Source organism: Manis pentadactyla, chromosome 4, assembly GCF_030020395.1.
Source record: "Manis pentadactyla isolate mManPen7 chromosome 4, mManPen7.hap1, whole genome shotgun sequence".
NCBI classification, from domain to species: domain Eukaryota; kingdom Metazoa; phylum Chordata; class Mammalia; order Pholidota; family Manidae; genus Manis; species Manis pentadactyla.
Genome location: NC_080022.1, coordinates 72,938,233 through 72,965,166, shown reverse-complemented (window position 1 = coordinate 72,965,166; position 26,934 = coordinate 72,938,233). Strand labels below are relative to the sequence as shown.

The 26,934-nt window shown below is 38.5% G+C and overlaps 1 protein-coding gene across 3 annotated transcripts in view; it reads left to right on the top strand.

Moving 5' to 3' along the window:
• ZNHIT6 (zinc finger HIT-type containing 6) overlaps window positions 1-26,934 on the top strand; it is an 85,037-nt gene that overhangs the window by 47,594 nt on the left and 10,509 nt on the right. Inside the window, exons 9-11 of one of the 3 annotated variants that reach the window (XR_008997049.1) lie at window positions 6,076-6,200; window positions 9,454-12,324; window positions 12,732-20,662. Coding sequence is in view for 1 of the 3 variants with exons in the window: in XM_036890277.2 (XP_036746172.2) it covers window positions 6,076-6,200; window positions 9,454-9,491 (163 nt within the window). In the remaining 2 variants the exon portion in view is untranslated. Of the gene's footprint in view, window positions 1-6,075; window positions 6,201-9,453; window positions 20,663-26,934 lie in introns of those variants that run through there. The other 2 variants (XR_008997048.1, XM_036890277.2) reach the window with 2 other exon arrangements.

Here is a 26,934-nt window from a genome sequence, read left to right as displayed (position 1 = left end):
AACTATTGAGTTCTATGTATATTCATTCCCATACTCACTCTCCATTCAGTCCTGTATACACCTAGGTTATTCCTGACTATGTCTACCTTGTACATGTATAGTACCTTCTTCCTAGAAAGCCTTCATCCTTTTATCTCTAGTGAATACCTGACAGTTCGCCACTGTAGTCCCAGAATCTAGAACAGTGTCTGGTACATGTTAGACCCTCTGTAAGTATGTTTTGAGCAAGGAATAAGAAAACAAGCAAACTGTTGAGTGAAGGAACTCAAAAGATCCACTTTATAGTCCCAACTGTGCATCTCCTTGAGTAACCCTGATTGAGTGACTTCACCTTTCAGGGCTTCAGTGCCCTCACTTGGAAAAAAGGCTACAGTAAGTTCTTGCCAGCTGTAAAATAATATAATTCTACAGTGTAGTTAATTCATGAACCATTTAAACTTCAAGCAAAAGTTTTTTGAGGAACCTAGTCATATTTTGCAAATACTTCCTAATACAAATGGAGAATGTAAGAGTCTTGTACTGACCAGACTCTTGCATTCAGCTGAGTACCAGAGTAAACATGTTTTGCTGACAAGAATAAGGGTAATTAAAATTCCATGTTTAATTAGGATAAAACCATGGAGGAGAAGGGATTTTAAGAACCAATTAAGGAGGAAAGGAGATAGGGCTAACAAATGAAGTGTCTAGATATTAAAAGCACTGTGCAGCCTGAAAGACCATTTGGAAGTAGATAAGGAACAAGAGAGAATGTTTAGAGTATCTACTTAGCTTTAGATGTCTGTCATGAGACTTGTCCGAACAAAATGTGATATTTTTTGACTGGCACCCCTAGTAAATGACAAGTTTATTTCTGTGAATTTCTGTTACCTAGGAGACTGCCTGTACTTGGTGAACAATAAAGATTTGAGAAGTGAATTGATGAATAAGTGCCAGACACAGTGCTTACAATGTAATCATGTGCATTAATTCTAATGAATAACATATCTCCACATTTTAAGATAGAAATCTGGGGTTCTGAGAAATTGACCTAGCCATAGAAACTAACTTACAGTTAGAAAGCCAGGATTTGGACTTAGATCTGTTGGTCTATAAAGTTCATGCTTTTGTACTAACTCATCTCATCATACATAGAGCATGAACATCACTCCCAACAAGTAGGCTGTTGCCCTGTCAAAGGTGCTGACTTGCCTTTGGACTATAAAATCTTATTCCTGATACTTTAGTTTGCTAGATTCTACCTTCAGAAACATTTTTACCTATTACATTTAATCTTTACAAGCCAACTGTTGAATAGATAATTTTTCCATTGTATACTGATGAAGGAAACTGAGTATCTCTGAGGAGTCACAGTTTGTAAAGATCAGTGATACTGATTAGAATGCAAGCGTTCTGAATTTAAAAGTAATTGAGTTTACCAGCGAGGATCAGAAAGACTGAACAAATGGTATCCAGAACAAGAAGGAGCCCTGTAAGGCCCTCTTTAAAGCTTTTTTTTTTTTTTTTAATGTATAACTGGTCAGTTTATTTCTCCACATCCCATACTCTCCTATCATGGATAGACTAGGATCATTTCCCAGTGCAGTTCTGAACTACTGAGTTTTCTGAATAGAGGCATCCATCTGTACTACCCAACTCATGACTGGTGCTCCATGTCAAGCATGTGCTGTCCTCATTTACATGGATACATAAAAATACCAAAGCAAAGTGCAGCAAACCACTAATTCAGCTACTTTGTGGTATGTTTTTTTATATGAAAACTGAGAGATTATGTAAGAAAAAGTGTAATTTTGACAAGATATTTCTAATGTGACTTAGAATGAGTTGCAAAAATTGTCACACAGGAGTATTATTTGGGGAAATAATACTTTGTTTTAGACAGTTAAAACTGATATTTGTACTTAGTTTGGTTTTATATGTTGTAGTTTTGAGTTTATATATCTTTTTTTCTCCTATTTGGTCATTACAGTTTGTTTTCTTCCTTTTCGAATTTTGGAAGCCAATTTGTTCATTCTTTTTCTACTCTATTAAAGTAAGTTTAGTACTTCTAAGTTTGTATTATTTTAAAGGAATTTGATGTGTGATTTAAAACATTTAGCTATCAAATAACAATAAACTGATTAATATTAAGGTTAATTTTTTAAACAAAGATTCAACTTTGTACACTTGGAATCAGTTGTTGCACTTTTAATCCAGAAACCTAGATTGAGAAATAAATACATCTATTAAGAATATAAGTTAAGTGGTACTTTTGGCAGATAAATATCAAAAACTTTTAAGATTTTAGATCTGGAGGGATCTTGGTATCACCTTATCCAGTGGTGGCCTTATTTTATAGAGATAAATTCCATGGCCTAGGCACTGCTGTTGGACTGTTAAATTTGGAGAATATTCAAACTTAGTTTCTGTATGTTTTAGGGGGTGGAAGGGGAGATGATCTAAGGGTGTCAGTGATCATCCAGGTGGGAAATAAAAAGACTTGTGACATCTTTTTAAAAATGTTCTGCCTTCTGAGTTATGAGAAGTTAAAAATATTCTAATTTGCTAAATAAAGTGAGGAGAAAGAAGTCCAAGAACTTGGCTGATTTCTTTGAAAGTAATAGAGCCAAGATTAAAAGCATAGCCTTGAGTATCAAGACAGCTTTTAATTTATATAATGTCAATCACTGTAACCACTGTTTGGCCTACTGAGCCACGCTGTCCTTACACTACCCCTGTGATGCTACCTGGAGTAGGGTCAGCTAGTGAGCCTGTGAGGGTAAGCAAGTGAAATAACAAGAGGAAATGTCTGAGAAGGGTCCCTAAGAGTAAACGAAGAGACAAATGGTGATATCTTAATTCTTCTAAACTTAAGTGGTTTGTCTTACGGTAGCAGGAGCCATTCTACTAATGGAAACACCAAGGTTCATGAAAATTTTCAGAAAGATAAAGTAGTTCCATAGCATTCAGTTACTTAATGGCTCGCAAAGGAGCTAAAGCCTAAATGGTTTAGACATTGCCAAACTAGACTCTACACCTTGCCTCAAGATAATGGAAATAGAAACATTCAAATGCTTTTAACCTCTTGGAAGTATATGTGATATAGAAAAATGAAGTTTATGCCGAAAGGCCTATAGCTACATTTAAAATACAAAATGCTTAAAAGCAAATATGTTTTTCAGTGTTTCCATAATAAGTGCCACTCTTTGAACTGAACTAGTTTCCATAAGAATGTGTTATTTTAGGTAAATACAGATGTAAAAGTGTGTTCACGTGATAAGTGAATGAGCTGATGGTTTCTGTCTTTTATCATTTAGCCCACAGATTAACTCTGTGAAGTGATACTGCCATTTATTATCTCCATTCTTAGGCATAGAAACCAGGGATTAGAGAATTTAAGTAATTTGTCCAGAATCACAGACCAGTGAGGAAGCCAGGAGTTTAATTCAAGAGTATTAGACTCCAAACCCAAGCGACCACTGAGAGTTACTGCTTCATTTATCTAAACTCAAGTCCACAGAACGTTACCCAATGTGTGTAGCCTTTCTTTATGAAGTTTTCATGATTTACTTTTAAATCACTGGCATATAATAAATGGTATGCTAAGATTAACCAGTAGTAGTAGGAAAATCAAATTCAGAATTTCAGTTAGAAGAACATCTGGGGCAGTAAGACCTCTTTAATTAACAGTCTGGTAAGCTGAAGCCTTAGAAACTGACTAACACTCAATAGCAGTATTCCCTATGAGAAGTTTGCAATATTTTAGAGTAAACACTAAACAAAATAAATGGTTTTACACCAGGTTTTCATTGCATTTGAATAAAACATTTTTAAAATTATTCAGTGTAAATTCTTATACATCTTTGCGTCCTAAGTGCTTTGTATAATGCCTGCTTAAGCACATAAAATAGGGACCACATGTTTTTTAATCAAACAACTATAATCATAGATATAAGGTTGAAATAATGTATAATTTATTACATGGTAATTTTTAAGTGTCTCTGAATATTCTCAGTTAGGGACATAGTTTTATACTGTATCAGCAATAAATATTAGGCTTTGGTTACAGTGTGGCTTTTTGAAAAATTTTTTTAAAGTTGTTTCAGCTTTGGAAACAGAGAAACCTAACAAAGATTTAATATTATAAAAAGAAATAAAATACCTGAAGCATTACGCATACACTGAAAATTATTTACCAAAACCTGAAATTAGTAGGAAATATTCCCTTATTTAGGAAATTTCTCTTAATAGAAGTCTTAGGATTCAGTTAAAATACACAGAAGATAAGTTACAGCAAGTGTTGGTAGGATACTACTTGAAAACTTAAAATTTGAAAATTGAAGTCTTGTTTCTCTCCTGAGAAAAATTTTGTTATATCCATCTTATACTTTATAAATTCATCTTATACTTTGATATTTTAATTCAATCTACTTTTTCTCTCGTATAGTTACTGCTAACATTTTTTAAAATGCTGTTGATTTCAAAGAGAAGTAATGTTTAAAAGCTGTGAAGCATTTAATCCTTGAATACTGGAACCACTTTTAAAATATTGTAGGCACATCTGTATTACATTACATAGGAAAAGAATGTATTCGTTCTCTGGCCTTTGGGCACTGGGTGGCTGGTTTAGGAAAACTCAGTACTTTACTTTTCAACATAAAAAATATTCCGATTCTAAAATGAAGAATTTACTTCAGGGGTTGGGCATATGTCAGGCAGACATAAGTAAAGTTTTGGTTTTACTGTTCTCTCACTTTTACCTACTTCTTAAAAAGAAATCAGTTTTTATAGCAGCTGTGGCTTTGCATTTTATTAAGCACTTATGTTTTTTCCTTTATTTGAAAACTGTTGCTCAGGACAAACTAAAGAAATCACTATACCAAAAGTTCTTAATAAGTATGCTAAAAGTCCCAGTTAGGTGTGAGTTAAAGTGCAAATAATTTGTTACTAATTAAGACATACCAAAGTTTTTGAATCATTTATTCTTAAAACAAAATTAGAGCAGATTCAAATGTGTCCCAGTTGTAACCTCACTCTTCTGATCACTTGTGTTCCAGTGTGCTTTCTTGATGGGGAGGGAAAAAGCTGGAGTTAAAACTGTCAGCCCGGGTGTCTCTTGGGCTGTGTGTTTTGCCTGTGAATTTTATCCCTGATTGGTGGAGATGGAGAAAAAATGTTGGAGAACTTCTGCACTACACTGGTGGACATCTTCTCAACTGTTTCTTCTTTGACATGATAAGATGTTCACATGCCAACACATTCCCATGTACAGCTCCTAGTGAGCAAGCTGAAATTCCACTCCTTTCTCTCTTATGCCAGAAAGCTAACAAGGAAGAATATTCAGAGAGTACACCTTGAATCAACTCATTCTTTTTTGAAGTAATGACCTGAGAATTTCATACTTTAAGGAATATTAGCATCTAATTATCTGTGACACATTTGGCAGCTATATCATGAAACCATGACCGAAAAAACTCCATATTTCTTCAATTTTGTGCTTCAGCCTCATTCAGAAACCCAAACCTGGTTTTTTAAAATTTCAAAATAAAGAAGGCCAAATTTAATTGTATGACAATATAAATTTCTGGAATACTTATAATTAGAATGAACTTTTTACAGAAGTATTTAGTAGCCAGTTATTTTACTGCCATGTATCACTAGAAATTATTTATGATGGGAGAGTTGTCTGGTTTTTTTTTTTAAGGCTTAAACTAAAAATACTTGAGGAACTTGAATTTTTAGCTAGTCATTGTTTTCTCAAAGAAAAATTCATGACACATTAAACATAAATATTACATAAAAGTCTGTTGTAGATCAAGTTATTCCTTACTTGATATGAAAATGAGTGACTTGTTTTAATGCTTTTCTAATATCAAATTATTTTATATGCTTTTGATTTAGTTTTGGAACCTCTATAATAATAACTCTTCTACCTGGTTTTCTTAAAGGTATTAAACTTTACTATATTACAAGGAAAAAACTACTGAGTCATCACTATTTAAAAATTTTTTAATGTAAGGGATTGTCTGATACATTTTACTTTCAGTAATTTTGACTATTAAGGGGTTTTTGCATTTATTTTTGTTTTGCTTTTTTAAGATATTATGAACTAGATCCTAACAAAAGTCTTCTTGACAATTTGAGGGACAAAGTGATCATTGAGTACCCAACATTACATGTGGTTTTAAAAGAATCCAGTAATGACATGAAAGTCCTTCACCAAGGTAAGTGTATATTTGTTCCTAAGATGCTTAGAATAACTACAAAGGTCCATTAATTTTAAAACAGCAAATAAGTTTCTCCATTGTTCTAAGATAACTCAAGCAAATATATGAATGTCTTTATTTCTTTTTGTATGTGTTTTCTCACTGTATTTATATACTTGGCTGAATTTACTCTATAGCTATAGTTAATACTATGAAGAACCAGTAATATTTTTATCTTGTACGACATGTAAGCTTATAATATCAATTTTTAAATGAATTAATTAATTTGAATATCTGGCTATAAAAGGACATTTTTTGCATAATTGGAGTTCTATGTGTTACCATTTTTTTTTAAAGCCAGTCATCTTTAAGTAAAAGTCTGTCTATGATCAGATAAATTTGGTCCCTAATGAAAACTTCTTTAGCAATTTCTAAAATGAGGGATTAAAAACATTTTCAGCAGTATATATTTCAACCTGTGTATAATAGCTTTTTTTCTTGGCAAAAGTTAACAGGCAATTTTTTCAAAGTGGCTAAAATTTTGTCATTGCCACAATATGAAACTAGATTTATAATTAACAAACATGAAGTTTCTAATAATCATTTATGGTTGTCAGAATTCTTGATATATCACAGTTTGAGAGTATCCAATTTTATTTTCTCAAATTAAATTAGAAATTTGTTTTAAATGACCAGTTTCACTGTATTTAAAGCTGTGTAAAACCTTACTTTTTCCTTAATATAATTCACATCGCTCTCTCTGACATGTTGGTTTCAGGGAAAGTTGTTTAGTAATGTGGGTTACTAGCCAGGGCAAACATTGTCTGTGTAAATAAACACAGCACACACAGATCCTCTTTCACCTTGTTTAGGAATGCATATTGAAGTAAGATTTCCTGTAACGAAGCAAAAAGAAAAGGGATTTTTGTAGTGTACTTGGAATCTTATTAAGTAAAACTTGCTAATTTTTGGTGGGTGTTTATGATGTTTGACTTACAGGAAGCAAAAGTAATTTATGCTTTCAATATAGAGGATTATTTAGAGCTGCTGTAGCAAGGAACTGAAGATCTGACAGGATTTAAAGACTCTATCATTTATGTCATGTCATAAGTACACACACTTTAGAAATAATGCCAGGTCCTCCTTTGCATGCCTTTCTTTGTGTAAGCATGGCTAGGTGTTTTGCCTTTGTACCGTCTCTCACAGCTTTGGGTACTGTGCAGGGTGGTCCCTTAATGCGGGAGGATGATTATAGAAGAACAGAGCATTTTCTTTGGAAAGCGTTGAAATTCTTTCTCTCTCTGGAAGCAAAAAGTTGGATTCTGATCTTGAGTTCATAGCACAAGGTGTCTCTCTTCTAGTTTGGGGAAAATGTGTTTCTGGGCTGGGATTCAGTAGTTTTCACACATGATGTTTGTTAGAATGTTTGTGACGATTATAGTTTGCCAGTTTATTTTTTCAACAGTCTGCCTGTATTGATGGGCAATAGGCAAGTTTTATTTGTTAGCTTTTTGTTTTTTAAGGAATGTAAAAGGTTGACTGAAAGTGTAAGCCATTAAGGTAGCCCACTAGATTGGAGATGTGGAGTGCTGAACACCCATCTTGTTTCAGTCCAGTGGGAAGTGCTCAGAATGGTATTATTTCCTTCACAGGTCTTTGTTTGCCATAGTTAGCTAGTAGATTTAAATGGCTTGATAAAAACATACTGCATTTCAGTATAAGGAAAACAGAATGGAGCTCTGTTAAAAAAATGAAAACTGGGCAACTTCAGTAAGAAAGGAAAAGGAAGCGTTTTCCCCAAACTGCAATGCCAAATACTACAAAGATCCATTAATTTAAAAACAGCAAATAAGTTTCTCCATTGTTCTAAGATAACTCAAAATTAGAAAATACTTCTTCTGCCTTTTGAGAAGGAATCCAACCTCAAATTGATAACTTGAATTAGGGAAAATACCTGGCATAGCAGCTACTCATACATCCGTCTCTTGTTGGGCCAATAAATCCTTTCATCCATTCCCCTCCTTCTTCCTCCCCTCACTTCTCCGTATCCCTCTTTTCCTTCCTTTCACTGTCAGTGTGTGTGAGGGGAAGGGAGAGAAGGGAAAGAATGGCTCTTTGGTGCGAGAACACGTGTAAGCTTTACGGTGCAGTGGTGCTACGGCGGAGTCTGCGTCAAGTGCACAGAGAGCCAGAGGAGGAAAGACCGGCATGTGAATCGTGGAGGCCCTTGGGGGACTCTGTCAGGAGTTTATAAAACCCCACAAGGACTGGAACCGTATCTGGGATTGAACCAGTTTCAATGCCTTACTCATAAAAAGGACTCAGTAAATACCAGTTGAGTTGCTGGTATAATCTCAAATCTTAGGTACCATGAGCAAATACCAGGAACTTGGCTGTTGGAATACAAGGTAAGATCCAGGTTTATGGTTCTAGCATCAGCTCGTTTTAGCTGTGGACCCTTCAGCATTTATCGTCTCTCTGAGTTTTATTTACCTTATTTACATAATGGGGAGAAACTGCTATAATCTGTATTTTAACCTTATTTTTCACAGTATTTTCATATATTCTTTTAGCTCCACTGTACAGTGAAATAAATAGAGCAGTTACTCTGGTTCCCATTTTGCAGATTAAAAGAAAAAAGATAGAGTGACTTGCATTTATATTGATTCAGCAAACATGCTACACTGGGGGAGTAGATATAGGGAGGAAAGGTCTAGTCTCTATCCTCAGGGGCACGCAGTGAGTGAATCAGTCTTGTTTGTTCTGTTCGAGACAGATCCTTTAAAAGAGCTCCATTTCCGCTCTGAGTCTTCTGTCCTGTGAAAGGAAGGAGATGGCGATTAGCTAGTCTTCTGTCAGCCCACATGCACTCAACATATACTGACCCTCAATTTTAAATTTTAAAAAAATCATGGAAAAATTTATTCCAACCACACGTGGCCAGTCTGTGTGATAGTAGTGATATATTCAGTAGTACAAGTATAGGATCATTACCACATTGTGAAGTGACCATTCCCAAGTCTTCCACAGAATCAGGAAGGATGTTACCTCACAAAATATAATTGCCACTCTCAGACATTATTTCTCTATTTATTGTGGCCAGAATGGTATAAGTTAGCTGCCTGAGACGTGACATGGTTGGTCTGTCCCCATGAGCAGCGCTGTTGGTATGCGTCAGGAGGGAGGAGAGAAGAGGGAAAAACAGACCAGGCCGAACAGAAACAGTACAAACACTTGACTATGTTAAAAATGTTTGCTTATTTTTTTTCAGTGAAAAGTGAATCTAACAGCACTGGCAATGAAAACTGACTACTTCTTCTGGAGGAAGAAGATGAAAACTCAGACAATTGCAGAGGACTGTGCATTGACTAGTTGTTTGATATTTTGGTGTATTTTCAGTGGGTGGTTAGTATTCTTTGTTTCTCTAGAAAATAATTCATTAAAAAAAATTTTTTATTTAATGTGTTTTCTGGGGTCTTGAATAGCTTTCTAAGGCTCTCCTTCCTATTAACAATGCTTTTTTTTTGCATCTGATAGGCATTGTGCTTATTTAAATTAGGTCCTGGCTTTTAATATGCTTAATAAGCTGAAAACTTCTCATTTATTATTTTAATACAAGACTAGACCCAAGGATCAACCGTGTTAGCCACAAAGTTGGCATTCTCTTTGGTGGAACCTCACTCAGCAAAGACCATGCAGAGCGCCACATAGCCACAGGACTGATCCATCAGTTGCCTGTTCTTGTCTTTGGGATTTATATGTAACTTATCCTCGAAACTACTGAATGCATGCCTTATACTTGGTTAGCACCCAGTATGATGTCATGTATAAAGGCTGAGTGAATACTATTCACTACAATTTCTAATATTCAGTTCAGAAAATGACCAGCTCTGCATTGTTGTTCATTCCATCAGTGCTCACACATTTGGCCCTACTCACTCACACAGTGAGGTGTGGCCTTACTACGAATTCTGTGCCTTTCATTCTAGTCTTACTCCACTCTTGTCATTATCACACAGGGGTGTTGTGATGAGCAGTTTTATGCTGGGTTTGAAACATTAGCAATAACTAAAGAAAAAACACTGGGATCTCTTCAAAAGTGTTATTGGAATGTATATGTGTATTTATGTATATACATGGCTTAATTTATACCTTATGGCAGCTCTGTATACATTATGATCTCACATACTAAAATTAAGATGTGCTAGTTTTATTGGAACTTATACAGTTATGAAATTGCAGTATAGCTATAAAAGACTAAAGATTATTACATCTGTGTTGCATCTGTGTACTTAAATGGTTAAGAAAACAGTGATAAAATTGGACATTAGTGAAATCCATTTTTCGTTTACAACTGGCAAAATTTGAGACCAAAAGAAAACTAGAAGCATTAAATCAAGAGACTTGGAAAGATTAGATATGAAAAAATAGTGAAAAGAGGAGCATAGGAGAAACTTGCACAACACAAATACAACTTGGGTCAAAATAGAAGAAGAGAATCCAAAGATAGTAATGCCACAAAGACCCATGGTATAAAACTACTAATGAAAATGTGATTCATAGACAGTAATGCCTTGCACTTTGAGAAATATATGTACTTCCTAAAGCAACTTCAGAAATCTTCTCCCTCATACAGGAAAAAAGGAATTTGTAGAATTATATTCACAATATTACAGGAGAAGACAACTAAGTGGAATTTCAAAGTATTTGTATTCTAAAAGTGAAATTTGTCTTTTTGAAACAGGTAACAAATAGGGTGAATTGAATCTGATGTGTCACAGAATTGTTATTGGGAAAAGTGGGATAAAGTACACAAAAAGAACATGTGACCTGAATATCAGGGTGTATAGGAATTTCCTGACAGTGAAATCTGCTGTGATGTAGTTTCATTTCCAAGAAAAGTGTTGAGTTCCATCCCTCTTAGAATTTAAATTGAAAACTGAACAAAAACCAAAGGGTTTATTTTATCCTGTACTTTCCTCCTGAGCAGGAGGAAAAAGGGGAAAAAATACCCACATGATCAAATGCATCTTTGCCATCTCTGTGCTCTAGAGTTCTGTTAAACTTTTCACTTTTAGACTGTTCCTTAGTAAGAATTCAACTGTCAAAATTCCCTTAAACATAACTATCAGCTAATTTGGTTAATATGCACATTTATTCCCACAGGGTTTATAATAAGCATGTGTTTCAGTGAACAGATATGTAAATTGCTTGAAGGGTGTGAAATTGGACTAATTCACTGCGAGCCCCAGAAGTTTGTAGTATTGAGACCATTGTTTTTCAGAGGCCCTTCCATTTGGAGTCTGGACAAATTCTGATGAATAAACAAACTCCCTGACTCATGTTCAGTTCAACATCCTGCATTTTGTTTATGAATAACATTTTAAAAGGCGAAAAGCTCCACCTGTCGTTTATTTTTTAAACAATGATATCAAAGGAAAAATAGGCCTTTCATAATTGCTAATTATTACATATGGGATTAATAGCCATGTTATCGTAAACAAAGTTTGCACCTGTTCATATTACAAATATGAATTAAAGAAAGTTACTAGAATAGATATGTAAGGTTCCAAAGTGTAGCTGAGCCAGTTTGTTTCTCTGTATAAAGTAGTGAGATTTAGGTTTCACGATGTGTATAGTAAAATGTTAAACACAGTACTATAATGCCAGTAATTTCCTCTATAAACTTGGTTTAGTTTGGTTGACGTATACAGTGTGTTGTGTCTGATTTCCTGTTAGTTATTAAATTGTAAGTAAAGATACCTAGTCTGCTTTTATGTAGACATATGCTCTTGCATTAAAGAATGTTAAGTTAATTTTCAAATAGGTATTGCACATGTGATTATTAACCAATGGTCCTTCAGTTCCAAGTAACAGAAAATCAAACTGGTATGAATACAAAGGGCAATTTATTGGTTCATATACAGGGAAGTCCATACATGACTGGGTCCAAACACCCAAAGAAGCCATTTTTCTATCTCCCTTACTTAGCTCTTATTTTATTTTTTTCCTGGATTGGTTTTCTCTTCCAGGCAGGCTTTGTGTAGATGCTCTTTGCAGTGCGAGGCAGTGAGATGAGGATGGTAGATGACAGCCATTAACATTTTCAGCTCACATCATCATAACCAAGGCATGGCAACAAGTTAGTAAAATTTGGGGGAAGAACTTTGATTTTGCCAGGTTGGATCACATTCCATTTCTGAGCTGATCAGGAGAGGAGTTGCCCCAAAGGAAGAGAAATTGTTAGAAAAAGGAAGGCTAGCAAGAGTGAAAAGGTGGTAACTGAGAATACAAAAATAACATGTCTTCTGCACCCTATTTGAATTTTGAGTAGCAAGAGGTTTCTGATTTGAAATAATGAGTAAAATTCAGAATTAACCTGCAAACCCTCATTTCCTTTAACAGGAGATTTTAATTGCTACTGGATGCCATTGTTGCTTTGAGTTGCCATTGTAGACTTTTTAAAAATGCTTCCCATTTGTGTTCGACATTATGGTGCTACTGGTTTGATCACATGGACAGCACTGATCCAATCGATTTCCATTACAGATTTGGAAACTTACAGTTTCATCAACATTTGAGAAATACTGATTTTGGAATTAGAGTTGTGCTAGAAGAAAATGCTTCAATGAATGAAGACTACTTAAATAAAAATAGGCCCTTAAATAAACATTTGGGGGTTTGTACTTAAGACTACAGACTATTTTCTCTCAACTTTGGTCAGGGAAACTATTTAAAGTATGTGTACATACGTTCTTTAAAGTGAACCATAGTGTAAACATTTTCCTTATTTTCCTTATTGGAGTGTGGCTGGCTGCACTCATTTTGAACATCATAACTAAATATCCTTTAGCCTTTCATGAGCTACAACACAACTCTACTATTGCCAGTTTTATTTTCTTGTGAATAAAATACCAAACTCCTTACCCTCCATAACTTGACTCCAACCTAATTTTACAGCTTTTTTTCTTTCTCCTTTCCCTCTACTCCTTCCCCTTTCTCCCTTTCTCCTTTCCCTCTTTTCTCATCCCTTCCCTTCCCACTTCTTAACTCTGTTTCAGTCACACAAGACAACATGAAGGATGTCATGTATACATCCCAGGCTTTTCCCCCCTGAAGTGCCTTTCTCCTTGCCATCTCCACATGAGCGTATTCTACTTACCCTTCGAGAGCTAATTTGAGCAGTAAGCTCCTCCCATGTAGAAGTCATAGTTAGGTTCACACTGTATGTGTCTCCTGATTTGACTGATACTAATGCCATACTAGTTGTTAAATGTTTTTAATATCACATGGATAATGAGAATAATAACTAACATGTATTTACAGTGTACTAAATTCCAAGCACTTCAAGTATATCAACTCATTTAAGATTTCTCACAACAGTCCAATGAAATAGATGCAACCAGGAAGTCCTGTAGTAAGTAGGTGCAAAAAATTCAGTAATACGAAATGGGTTGCATTGTTCCAGGCTGAAGGAAATGACAGGGTGAGCCTGCACTCCTAACTATCCAGAAGTTCCTGTCATCTAAATGTAGGGTACCAAGTCCTTCCTGTAATTCGGCACCATATGGTGGCACATACCCACTCAGGCTAAAATACCAGTGGGGGCGGTTCTGCCTCAGTTTTGTGTCTAACTTGTACTTCTAGGATAACACATTACAACTGGTAATCACTGACAGCTCAAAATCCTCTGAGGTAGGTACTGCTATATTTCATTGACTCTTAAATGTCATTAATTATAAGATACGCCATTCTATATAACACTAAGAAAATGCCAATTATGACATTATTCTTTTTAAAACCTCTTTAGAATATTTCTATTCTTTCTAATGTTAATACTTATGTAAAGAGCTCTTTTAGGTATTTTATTTCAACAAATCTAACACTCCATAAATTGTAAGACACATCATTTTACATACCACCAAGAACAAAAATGGCTTAATTGTATGACACATCCTGATCTGAGATGTTCAGTATGAAAAAATAGCATAGAATTGATGTAATATGGTATTGGGACAAAATTTTTTATCATCGCATGCTTATATAAAAACTAAGTGAAATAAACTGGGTAAAGCATTCCTAAATCTTCACCTTCAGTTTGACATTCTTGACTCAGACCTCGTGAAGCAGCACTTCTAGTGAATTGTTCCGTCATTATCACTGTAATTTTCTTCAAAGTTTCTTGACACCCACCTGCAAGTCTGATTCTGGTGATTTCTTGATCAGAAGGTGTTAATAGATATCTGTCAACATGGCAATGATTTTTGGACTAAATATTGAAGGGTTGCAGTGGTCCATTTCTGCCACCAGAAACAATCACCAAGTCCACGTATGCACAAGCAGTGACAACTACATGTTGGCTGTGGCCTGGCCAAAAACTATTTTAAGACTAAAGATTTCAGAGATGTTCTTTTCTGAAGTCTAGAGTCAATTAAGTACATTTCATATGGGCAAGGAAACTGAGGTTCAGACATATTGGTCACATGGAAAGTGAACAAGTTAAGCCAGTATTCAAACTAGGGCAAGTTGGGCTTCAGAGGTTATGTCCTTAACCAACTGGCTACATGGCCTTGCTTGGTGGGCTCCATCCAGGTCTTCAGGCCATCCTTAATTAGCATACTGTGTCATGGTGATTTGGAGTGAATACTATAGTTTACTGCTACTTAAAAATGGAAATAATTATTTCAATAGGCTGCTTATTTTTTGAAAAAGTAGGACACTTTTTTCATAATTTGTGAAACTGCTTTTCTTGGAGGTTTTTCTCTTCAGTGATGGACAGCAGACTATTTCTCCTAGCATATTTAGTTCCTGTCTTGAGTATTTAACTATTACTCACATATTTTGTTTGGGGCATAAAAACTTCAATCACTTTGGTTAATTTGAAACCAGCTGCTCAGGCTAATGCCAGTTTCTTTCCTTAGATTCCAGGATTTTATTATCCATTGTCCTTTATGAATAATGCACCTGAGTCGAGCACTGTTGAAGGTGGTTGCAACAGACCTCGGAGAATGTGGCTACCCAGGATTACCTGGTGAAGGGGCCAAAATGGAAATGATGTAAGAACACAAAGACAACTGCTAGTGATTGTCACATTGACTTTATGTCAAGGTGCAGGCAGAACATGTGCTTGGCATTCTGGTGACCCCTACTGAGAGCTTATGGGCATTGTCTCTGGACAGGACAGGCTTGGGGGGTCAGGTCTTGGGGGAGTTAGGACAACCGCACTAGAAGAAGTATGATTTCAGGACCTTTTGGAACTCTGGGGAAGGCCTTCAGAAATGGAAATGGGATGGTTGGAGAAATCCATGAAAAGAGCAGACAAATGAAAGACCTTGTAAACAGTGAAATGTGAGTCTGAATTCTTAATTTCACAGAATTAAAGCAAGTTTTTATGCTCTGAACTATATGACCAAGGAGAAGTAAACTAAGCCATATAGTTTTTGAAAGGAACATTTCCCATCTCCCACAGGTAATGCAGGAACTATCAAATAGTGGTTTCCCTTTTAATTTAAGTAAAACCTTCTCCCAGGTTTTTGCTAGCATTGGAAGTTATTTTTACCAAGAGAAAAGATGGTTATACACCACCTCTTGGTATCACAATTTCTTTTGGCTTCTTGAACAGTTGATTCTAGCTTAAGTCCATATGGAATGAATCTGTGGTGCATAGATAGTCCCTAAAGCCCACTAACTTCTTATTTTTCCTAGAGCCTTGTGCTCCTACCCTTGACTGCTGCTCTGTGTTCCTAAAGAAAAACAGTAGAGTCTGAGCTCTGTGTTTTGAAGTTTTGGTGGTTGGTTAACCAGTGTGTGATGCTATGCTTCAGGGCCCCTGCCAACACAGGAGAGACAGCAACTTGTTCCATGTTCCTGACAGATTGGAAGGTGTTTTTTCAAATTCTCTGCTTCTGATCTCTTCCTGGAAAGGTTGGTCAGTTATTCAGCCAACATCCTTGGCTTCCACAGCTGGTGCAGCTTAGAAGCCTAAATAGTTTCTTCCACTTTTGGACCCTCACAAACAAAACTTCTAAGCATTAGAAATGGAAAACTTGAGGTGGTGAGGAAAGCCAAGTGAGAGTGGGTGTCCAGTCTTCCAGGTAGTGAGTCAGTGGGACTCTGTAAGAAGGAAGCTACTGTTGGTGGCTGACCTGTGTGTGGACAGTCAAAGGGAGAGCATGATCCAGAGGTTCTTTCCTCACTTTTCTAAGTGACAAGGAAAGCAGTTGTGAGGTTTGGTTTTTTTTCAAAGCAGTCAAATTCTCCATTCCCCTACCAAACCTGTGTGCCCCATAGGAAAGGGAAAGCAAGTTATTTCTCAGCTCCTTTAGTGCATCAAAAATACTTTTATTTGAAATTGGGTGGCTATAACTTAGCCACCCAAAAGTATTTAATAATATTCTGTAATTCTTTAGTCCTATTTAATATTTCTCATAAGTGTGGTAATGACTTTATAAAGCTTAGGCCAAGTAATGGCACAAGTATCAATTATATTAATGGTAAAAGTCTATTGTTTACTACCCAACATGCATCTCCCCAGCCTCCTCTTGGTAACCATACCTTGAGTTCTGGAAAACTACCAGCTCCTGACTGCCCTCTGCCATCTGCTACAGGTTGGATAAGCCCCTAAAGCTCCTGGGTGGGCTATCATTAGCCTGAATAGATCAGAGTATCCACTCCTGTGATTACGTTTGGTTCAAACTCTGCAGGTGATCTATGCGGGTGCCAGCTGAGGAACTACAGCACAGGCAGGACATAGACTCAACCTGCTGTACAGGTGTAAGGCCAAAGGGAGGGTAGCCAATCTTGCTGTTGTAAGGAGAGCCAGCCTGAGGCAGGACAGTACAGAGGAAGCCAAATAGCTCGGGATTAAGTCAAGTCACCTTATCCCTGTGAAGTGCTCAGTTGTATTAGCCAATACGTTCCTTTTTTTTCTTACTTAAATTTTTGTTAGTTGGATTTTTAGTCAACTATATCAGAATTTGATACCAGGAAATGAAGTGTGGCAAGTTATAGGCTGTGGATTATGAAATTGTCTGAATCAGGATAACAAGAAGAACCTCTATATCCTAGAATGTTAGTGGGAATTACATTGATCTGTGAAAAGAAAAATAATCTTAACTGTCCCTTTAGGGATATTTTATGAAGTTGCACACAGCATTTCTATCGGCATCCCATCTGCAGACGTTCTCCATGTAGTTGCACCTACTTGCAAGGAAACAGAAGAAAGTCTTTTTCTGGGGGGCAATGTGCCTAAGTAAAACTTGTGAGTCTTCTTACTAAGGAAAACGAATAAACAGGTGTTGGGGGACAAGTTACAGTCTTCACCACAGTTGGCCACTGGCAATTCTTGTTCTGTGTGCTATAACAGTTGCTTATTCCATTGTCTAATGTATATTGGGACCTTCAGCACTTATGTCTCACTGGGCTGCAGCATTAAGGGACTTGGACAAAAAGTTCAGGCTGTGAGATGTACTTGGTTATAGGTTGATGCTTTTGTAAGTCTTACAAGAAAGATTTATTTTGAAACTAATGCCTCTAAAAACTAAGCAGGAAACATTCTTCCTGTGACCTGCAATCCTAGTCAACTTAATGTAGTAGTAGTAGGGATCCTTGACTGAATGGAGAAGCCAAATTCCTTCCTGAAGTTGTTAGTTTGAGCAAAAGAAAGGAGAAGGCAAAGGTACAGTAAGGAAAAATTAGGACCTGGAACAAGTGTGAGCTCCCAGGCCTCTTCTAGAATCCTCTTGTTACACCCTTCCAACAGGTCAAAGGGATTCCCATGCCTCTTGGAAAGATGCAGTTGGTGTGCAGCCCTCCTGCCCCATTCCTCTCCTCTCCAGGTTATCGCCTTTTATTGCCTCCAGACGGAGGCCAGGATGGAAGCAGAAGCCATTAATTTATGGTCATCGCAGACCTGTGTTCTAAATGAAAAATTATCAGTCACCTAGATCTCTACCTTTATTACTAACCCATGGAATTAATCATTGATCTTCAGAGAAAAAGAACCAATAATATATATACATATATATGATTTATTATAAGAAATTCCCTCATGCAATTATGGAGACTGCCATAAGATCTGCAGGGTGAGATGGCAAGCTAGAGATCCAGTAGAGCTGATGTTGTCTCAGTTCAAGTCTGAAGAAATGTCCCAGTTGAAATGCAATCTGGCAAGAGGAATTCTCTTTTATTTGAGGGAGGGCCAGCCTTTTTGTTCTGTGCAGGCCTTCAACTGATTGGCTGAGGCCCACCCACATTAGCAAGGGCCATCTGCTTTATTCAGTTTTCAGTTTTCTGATTTAAATGTTAATCTCATCCAAATACACCCTCATAGAAACATCTAGAATAATGTACCAAATATCTGGGCACCCTGTGACCCAGTCAAGTTGATACATAAAATTAACCAACACAACCAGAAATACATAGATGAGAGCCAGCTAAAGTCATGAGTGATTTGTATCACAGAGAAACCTGCAACTCTGACAAAAATGACTGTGCAACCCCTAAACCAGTCCTCAGAGTCACATCTCCCAACACCCATACATTCCCGTTCACACCAACAAGCAGTGGCCACTTAAACTGTACAGTCCTCTGAAGAGGCTCTCTCATAGGAATAATGGACAAGGAAGATTGTCTTGGAGGGTGGAACTGAGGCAGCCTGCACTATCAAGTTAGGGAGTCTTTGCACCATTTCTGTCCAAAAGGATTGTATGTGTGAGGATTGATGGTCACTGGATGTTTTACACTCTCCCCTTTGCAATTTGGAATTTTTATTAATAGGTCTGATTTCTTTTTCCTGTTTCATAGAGTATTGTTGAACTTATTATTTACCCACAGATCAAAGAGCCATGAAGAGTCACTTGACATGATTAACACATTGATATAAATATTAGACTCCCTTTGGAGGATAGAATGTGTGGAAGCTGTGGGTTGATGTTAGGCAGTCAAGGGTGGACGTGCAGTATTGCACGGTCCTTCTGTCTGGCACTCCATATTTCCTTTAAGAGCCACTTATCCTCATTGTCAACTGTATGGTTCGGTTGGGATTGATACCCTTCTCCCCATCCCACCCTCTCAGCCACAGTAATTGATACAAGAAGAGATATGTAAGTCCATGCTAGGGTGAGCCTCCGGATTTTTACTAGGAACACTGGAGCTCGACCTCTCATCCTTATTGGGAAAACCTATGTAAGGGTGTGAGCTGTAGGACTGCTCTAACCGCTCTTGGTGTCACAAAGGGAGCCGGCCTAAGAATCAACCTAGAAGTAGAGCTGAGAGATGGATCCTGGGAACATTTTCCTTTCACCTCTGGCCATTCTGGAGTGCTGTCTCCTCATTTACAGCTATAACAAAGCTTCCCAGGCACTTAGAGCATGTGTGGAAATTCAAATGAACACCTCCCTTTAGTGGTCTTGTCATCTCTTCCAAAGAGCTATCCTCTGTGCTCACTTCCAATATGTATGACTGAAATCTGCAAAACCACAGACTCTAAGGATCTGAGAACTCTCAGGATCATAGAGAACTAGTCCAAGGCCTCCCAGGGCATCAGAGGGTGGACAAGATGATTTTTAGGTGATTCATGAATATTTTTATTTTACTTAATACAATTATTGTAATAAATCCTAGTAAAATACAACTAGCATTTTCATATCAAACTTGTGACCTCCCAGGTTTTATGCAATGCTTTTACTAAAGGGGAAATTGAAGCTTTGAGAGATTAATGGCTTTTTTAGGGATTGCCCAGATGGTAAATGAAGGGTGAGAGATATTAAGTGTGGAATCATAACTGGAGATGTTCCTAGAGATCGTGAAATCACATCCCAACACTCACCCACCTCCAGTGTCAGAATTCCCTCCAAAGTGTCTCTCACAAGTGGGCATCCAGCCTCTGCTTGAATACCTCCAAAGATGGGAAGCTTATCACAGTTTGAGACAGTACATTTTGTTTTGGCAGATCTGATTGTTAGAAAATTCTCCTTTATACTGAGCCAAAATCAGCCCCTTGAAATGTCTTTCCATTTGGATCCAGTTCATCCTTCTGAAGCCACTCCCATCTTCAAATGTTTCAAGACAGTTACTGTGACCCCCTCAGATTTCTCCCTCAACACACGCATATGCGTGCACACACACACCCCAAGTCTCTTTTCATAGAATATGGTTTTGAATCACTCCATCATTTTCCTATCATTCTTTTTTGATTTAATATGCCAATGTCTTTGATGCTATTAAAGCTATGTATCTAGCAAGTAGTGACTCTCTGGCATCTTACTACACTGATGGACAGTGACTGCATCAACTTTTTTAATTATTTTGTGTGGATGTCAATAATATGGAACTCGATAATATGGGTGAATGTAGTAACCACATTGTTGTTCATGTGACACCTTCATAAGAATGTATATCAATACCTTAATAAAAAAATTGTATATTAAAAAATTAAAAGCTGTGTGTCTAGAACACAACTTACTATATTTATAGTCTAAGCTAGAGCTTTCCCACCCTTTGTCCTGGACCTTATGTTTCTGTTAAGGCAGCCTGAAGTCACCAGATTCCATGGTTGACCATTGAGTGACAATATTCATCATTTTTTACCATCATTCTTTTTTCAAATAGCTGACTAACTGAACCTCAGTTCACAACTTGTAATCTATTCTTACTCTTTTTCATTCCAACATTTCAGTCCATTGAGATTTTCTTTGGATCTTGACTCAGCCTGTTCATTAAATCCAAGAATAACAGAACATGAGGACTTCCTTTAAAATTTCAGTAATTTCAGGATACATAAAAATGTAGTGAGTGAAAAAAATAATAAACTTATGGAACCTAATATCCAAGAGATTAATGAAGACTTAATGTAGGTTTAACAGAGATCAGTGAGAGATTAAGAGATATTTAAGAGATTATTCAGCATTTTAAATACAATGTCCTAACCTTACTTACCTAATGTCTCTGCTGGTCAATATCAGAGACAGAACATTGAGTTAATTATATTAGTCAAAGACCTAACTCAGCATGGAATTTCTTACCAATTTTTCCCTGTGCAGAAATAAACTTATCTTTGGCCCCTGAAGCCAATTCAGTATACTGATTGAAGGAACTCGTTTGGAAGTAAACAACTAAGTTCGAATCTTGATCTATGATTTACTAGTTGTATACCCTCTTGAAAGTTGTACAGACTCTCTGATCTCTGAGCCTCAATTAACCAAGGAAACAATATGGTAACCATCTCAGGCTTAGTATAAGAATTACACCATATATATATATATATATATGGCATCTGGCAAATGGTAAGCTCTCAATATACTGTGGCTATGATTGTTTCTAAATCTATTGACGCACACACAAAATAATTTAAAAAGTTGAAAATAACAATTAGACCATGAAGGCTGGGCTGTCCATCATGACTTTGTATACTTTGGTCTGGTTGGTTTCTGCACTGGAGTGCTTCAATCAGGATCCTCTGTTAATCTGGTGAAGAAAATTCCTAACATCCTAGGGCCCTCCATCTCTGCCATGGAGCAGAGCTATGAGAGGTTCAGAGAGCAGCTTTGATGAAGGAGCCAGCAGAAACCAGCTGGAGATGTTTCCTTCACCAACAAGCTAAATGTAGAGGCGTCCCTTCCGTTAGGAGGCCACTCACTCCATGTATCACCTAGAGGCATCAAAGTCCTTCTAGACTTGCCATCCAAAGGGCTTTTAAGGAACTAATGGGCTTCGGAGCAAAGAGACAGAAAAGGAGCAGCAAATGGGTTGTTTTGTTTCCCAGATTGTTTGTTTGTTTTTTTCAACACTATGATTTGCCATCCTACCTGAACACAGATTTAGACTTAAAGAAGTATCTGGGTGCATGTGTCCAGGCCAGCACAACCTTCTAAAGATGGAGCTTTCAGAAACGGACTGGGCTTGTCAGAATTGGGCAAGTGTGGCCTTATGTGATCTGAGGATTATTGTCAGGCAGGAGGGTTTTAAAAATTTAAATCCCAGATTTTTAATACATACAAGAACACCTGGCTTCCTACCCTGGGAAACTGATGGTTTTCGTTGGCTTTCCCCTTTTTTAAGGAGATTTAAGATCTAGTGTTTTATTTTCATCAACAAAAGAGCAATCAATGCTTAGATATCCATCTATGGGCCCCATTGTTAGGACTTGCAGAGGATCCAGATTTACCCCTCCTGGTGGGTGACCCCATGTTTATGCCAGCTCCCCACTGCCTGCCATTCCCTTAGCAGTAAGTGCTGACTTAGTGAGACAGGAGTGCAGACAGACTTCTGCACTTGGAGGTTTGTGGGGTATTTAATCACCTTCATCTATAGATACTCACAGGGTGTGCATGTCTGTGTGTGTTTTGTTCTTGTGCTTGTTGTGGGATTTTTTCCATTTGCACAGCTCTTCCTCCCTGAGGGGAGGTTTCACATTCATCACTTAATCTGCCTCTCATTTCCTTTGGTTGGGATCACATAGCCCTTCCTGAGGTATTACCATTTTTCCATTTCTTCTTTGCTCCCTTTCTTTTAATAACTCTGGGAGACAGGGAGGCACCTTGTAAAGTTAATTTCCTCCGAAGCTTTCAAAGCAAAGGCATCTCTCAGGCCAGACACCACCACCTCTCTCCACCCCTCAGCGAAGACACACACCCCTCCTCGAAGCCTTAGTCACTCTGGGCTGTGCCCGCCGCCCAGGGCTCTCCATGCCCCAGCTCTGTCCCAGGGGCACAGTGAATTGATCTGTCAGTGACTCTTTGGTCTGGGTGCAGTCACCCTAGCTGGGAATAACCTCCACACTGATTTACTCTGTTCCTTCCTCCCCTTTTTGACCTCCTAACTATGCCCCCCTTCCCCCTCACTACTTTCTGCTTCTCTCCGGTACTTTCAGGCCTCGAGCTGGCTGCCTGCCTGTCCCAGAGTTGGCATTTCCTCTTCAAAGGCCTGTGGCCGCAGCCACCCAGCTCTACCAAGTGCACAGACCTCCAGAACTGCTGTGGCTTTGCTGCCTGCCTGCTTGGTAGGCAAGGCCAGTTTCTTAAACACCCCCTTGGTTTCTTGGGGTGAAGCTTTTCTTGATCCTATTTTATTTATGTTAACATGATCTGTGGCTTTTTAATGTTTGCTTTTGAATGTTTGTGTTAATGGACTAAGCTGAAAGTGTTTCCTCTTACCGGAGAGAGGGCCCTGCAAAGCTGGGGGCCAGGCTGCTCAACTCAGGCGAAACTGTCCCAAGACGAACAAGTCGCCAGCCAAGACAGCCTGCAGGCTCTGAGGGGAGTTCACTGAGGCCTTCACGGGCAGCAGCGGTCAGAGCTAGGATTGTAGACTGGCCTGTGAAGCTCAAGCATTGCTTTTGATTAACAGAGAGGGCTGAGCTGGAGACACCTAGATTTTGCAAATATATTTTTTAAGTTGTGCATGTATTTTCCAAAACTGTGATTTTCAACAGCTTGGATGTCTGATCTTCCTGCCCACGTTCCTAGCTCTCTGAGTCACTACCGGCAGTATTAAGAACTCCAGAACTTGGTTGGTCCCTGATTCATTTGTTTGCAGGTGACCTGTCACCTGAAAGTGTGGCAGAGTTCTAGCTCAAGCTGGTCATGTGCTTCCTGTGTATTTCCTTTCTCTTGTCTTTTCCTGGCATCTAAGGGCACTTCAGATGGAAACAAAAACAAAGATCCAAAGGCTCCCCTAAATCTTCCCGTTTCTAGTGACTGGACAGCAGCACCAGAGGGAGGAAGGGTGGCAGGAGAGGGGGCCCTTGGGGTAGGGGAGGACTGTGTGCAGGGAATGGGGTCCTTAAATCTGGCATGAAGACCAAAGGAAAGGAGACGAGATTCAATGAGGGCTCCTCAAGGGCCGACCCCTGCCTCCCACCACCGCCCACCCAGAGCCCATGTAGGCCTGGAAGCCCAGAAGCCCTTGAGCCAGAAGTCAGGGACTCCTCTGGACAATCTGTGTGAGGATATGGGCGTGATAAGGCACGCCTCTCTCCCCAAACAAGTTGGACGTGAACACAACTAGCTGGGGGCCTTTCTACAAGCTGGGCCACATGGAGGATCTACCAGGAATGTTGCCTAAGTTATTAACCACCTTAAATAAAGCGGTTGGCTGTTGCTGAAGAGTACAGGAAACTGAAGCAGAGAAGAACTAATGTGGGGCTCCATGGAAGAGAGACGTTACAGTTCTTGAGGAAAATATTCCAGGGTTCCTTCATTTAAAATTGAAATTCAATGTTGGTGTCCCTCTCTGTTCAATCTATACCCTCCCCCTGGACAATGTCTTCCAACTCCTTGGCTTACTGACCACTGATAATTCCACAAACTGAGTCTCTCTCCTGAGCTTCAGACCAGACACCTACCTGCTTACCTGACATGAGAAAAACACACATACACACTGAGCCTCAGAGCTAATGTATCCTTTTCCCCTCCTGCCCTGAACCAGCTCCCCATTGCCATCACTACTCATCCAGTTGCTCAGACCAGAAATGTCAGTTATCCTCATCTCTTTCCTTTCCTATAGCCTCCTACCATGTGTTCCTGTTCTTTCTACCTCCTGACTGTCCTTTTTCCTGACCACATTTCTCCATCACTTTGGCCCCCAAACTAGTCCAGACCACCATCTTTCCTCACCAAGCTACTTCACTGGTTCTCTGACTGGACTCTTAGCCCCTGTTCTTACTTCCTTGTGGCCCATTCTCTGCATGCCAATTAGAATAATATATCTAAAATATAATCTGATCATGTTTCTTGCCTGCCCAAAACCACTGAGTAACTTTCTACTGTTTTTCAGATAAAGTCCGAAGTCCAGTCCCAGCTTCGTTTACTCCTCCCAGTTTCATCTATTACCAGGATGAAGACCTTGTCCTTCCATTTCAGTGCTGTTCCCTCCGCACCTAGAACAATGTCTCTCACAAGGTTGCTTTCTGTGAACAGTGGTTGCATGGAAGAATGAATGAATAAATGAGTACACAGGATTACTACACATTCAAGGATAGCCAAGGAGAATGTCGAATGAGTGAAGGCCCATATCAGACCTCTCAGGATAATTATTCTAAGACCTAAATAAACACTTGATTTCAGGGCTGGAATAGTGGAAAGTACTTGAGTAAGCATTGCATAAAATACAAAGAATAGGATGATCTCCATCATTTTGCCCAAGGGCTTCCATTCTGGATGTGAGCAGCCTACTGTTTGCCAGACTGTCTGTGGTGACTGTGAGAACTGGGCATGTTTTTAAGGGAAAGAGAAGAAATGGCAATTGGGAAGTTTGCTGTAGGGGATAGTTTTGTTTGTCTTGTTTTTGACTGATTAGCATCCATCCCACTTCCTAACAATACCCCAATTTCCTTTTAAAGAAGGATCTTTTTCCTGTTGAATTCATTCTGTTGGGACTGAAATTAATAGCCTTACTTCACTTGACATCCAAGTAGGTAGTCACACAAGCTGCATGCTACCTAAAGTTTTATGTACTTAATAAGTTAAGGGTGGGCTGAAAATTTGGTTCGAGTTTCCTAGTGGTCAATGCAAAATGGATATGGTCAAGTACAGGATTAAAGTGATAGTCTTAGTTTCCCAAATAATGAGAGGAAAAAAACTACTCAGTGAATATGAATACGTACATGTACATACACATATGTTTATACAAGTGATTATATGTGTGTATGTGTGTGTATGTAGCTGAGAAGAAAAGAATCCTACAGTCTCATAGACTTGAGAGCTGAATCCTAATGTCAGTTGAATTATGGTCCTTTTCTTCTTTCCTATGAATTACTTTGAGTCACTGGGTCCCCTTAAACTGTTGTCCCCCCTCCCCAGAGGGATGCTTGTCCCTTCTCTCAAAGCCACAAGCCTGAGGGAGAATACCACTTTGTTCACGTTATTCTTGATTATTTTGGAACTTCCTAGAGCTACTGTCATGCGGCTCCAAGTTAAACCATATTCACTCTGGACGTGGTTTTGTTTCCACAATGATGTATGTCAGCAACCACAGAGTGAGCTTCTTGTATTTTTATATCAATATGATACCCATTGTTTATTCGTTCCTCAGAGGTTTCACTTTCGCTTATGTAAGGGGCTATGGCATTTTTGGGGCCTTACCTCATGCTGGAATCTCCTTTTCCTTTGTACCTCCTGACGTGTCATGTTTCTGACTCCCTACTCCTCTGGCTCTCTCAGACACCACTCTGAGCTGGTGGGCGACAGTGGGCGGGAGCCAACTCACTTGACGACCTCTCCACCCGTCCCCACACAACAGCTGCCTGGGTTTGTCACCAAGTCTTCTGGCATCCCTCAAAAAGCACACTGGTTTAAAACTACAGCAGCTACCGAAAGCCGCGGGTTTCAATGGGCCTGGAGGACTCCAGGCTCCACTTCTGGGCTGGGCAATAGGCCAGGGAGAGTCTCCTGAGCTCAAGCCATGTTGACTCTATTCCTAGAGTGGTCTGTCCCCTGTGTGTACCTCTGTCCAAGCCTACACTATAGAAACATCTTGGTGTACACACAAGTCTCAAAGTACGACCATTCCTTGGCTTGGGGCTCATTTTCCTGAACTCCTCCATATTCATATATACAACTGTCTACTTAGATGTCTGATGGGCAATTCAAGCTTAACATGCCCAAAACAGAACTCTTGCTTCATGTTCCACCTTATCCCTACCCAAGTGTTATTCTACTCTTCTCCATGGAAAATGGCACCGCTCTTCACACAGTTGCTTAATCCAAAACCTTAGGAATCACGCTTGAGCTTACCTTCCCTTTACTTCACTTCA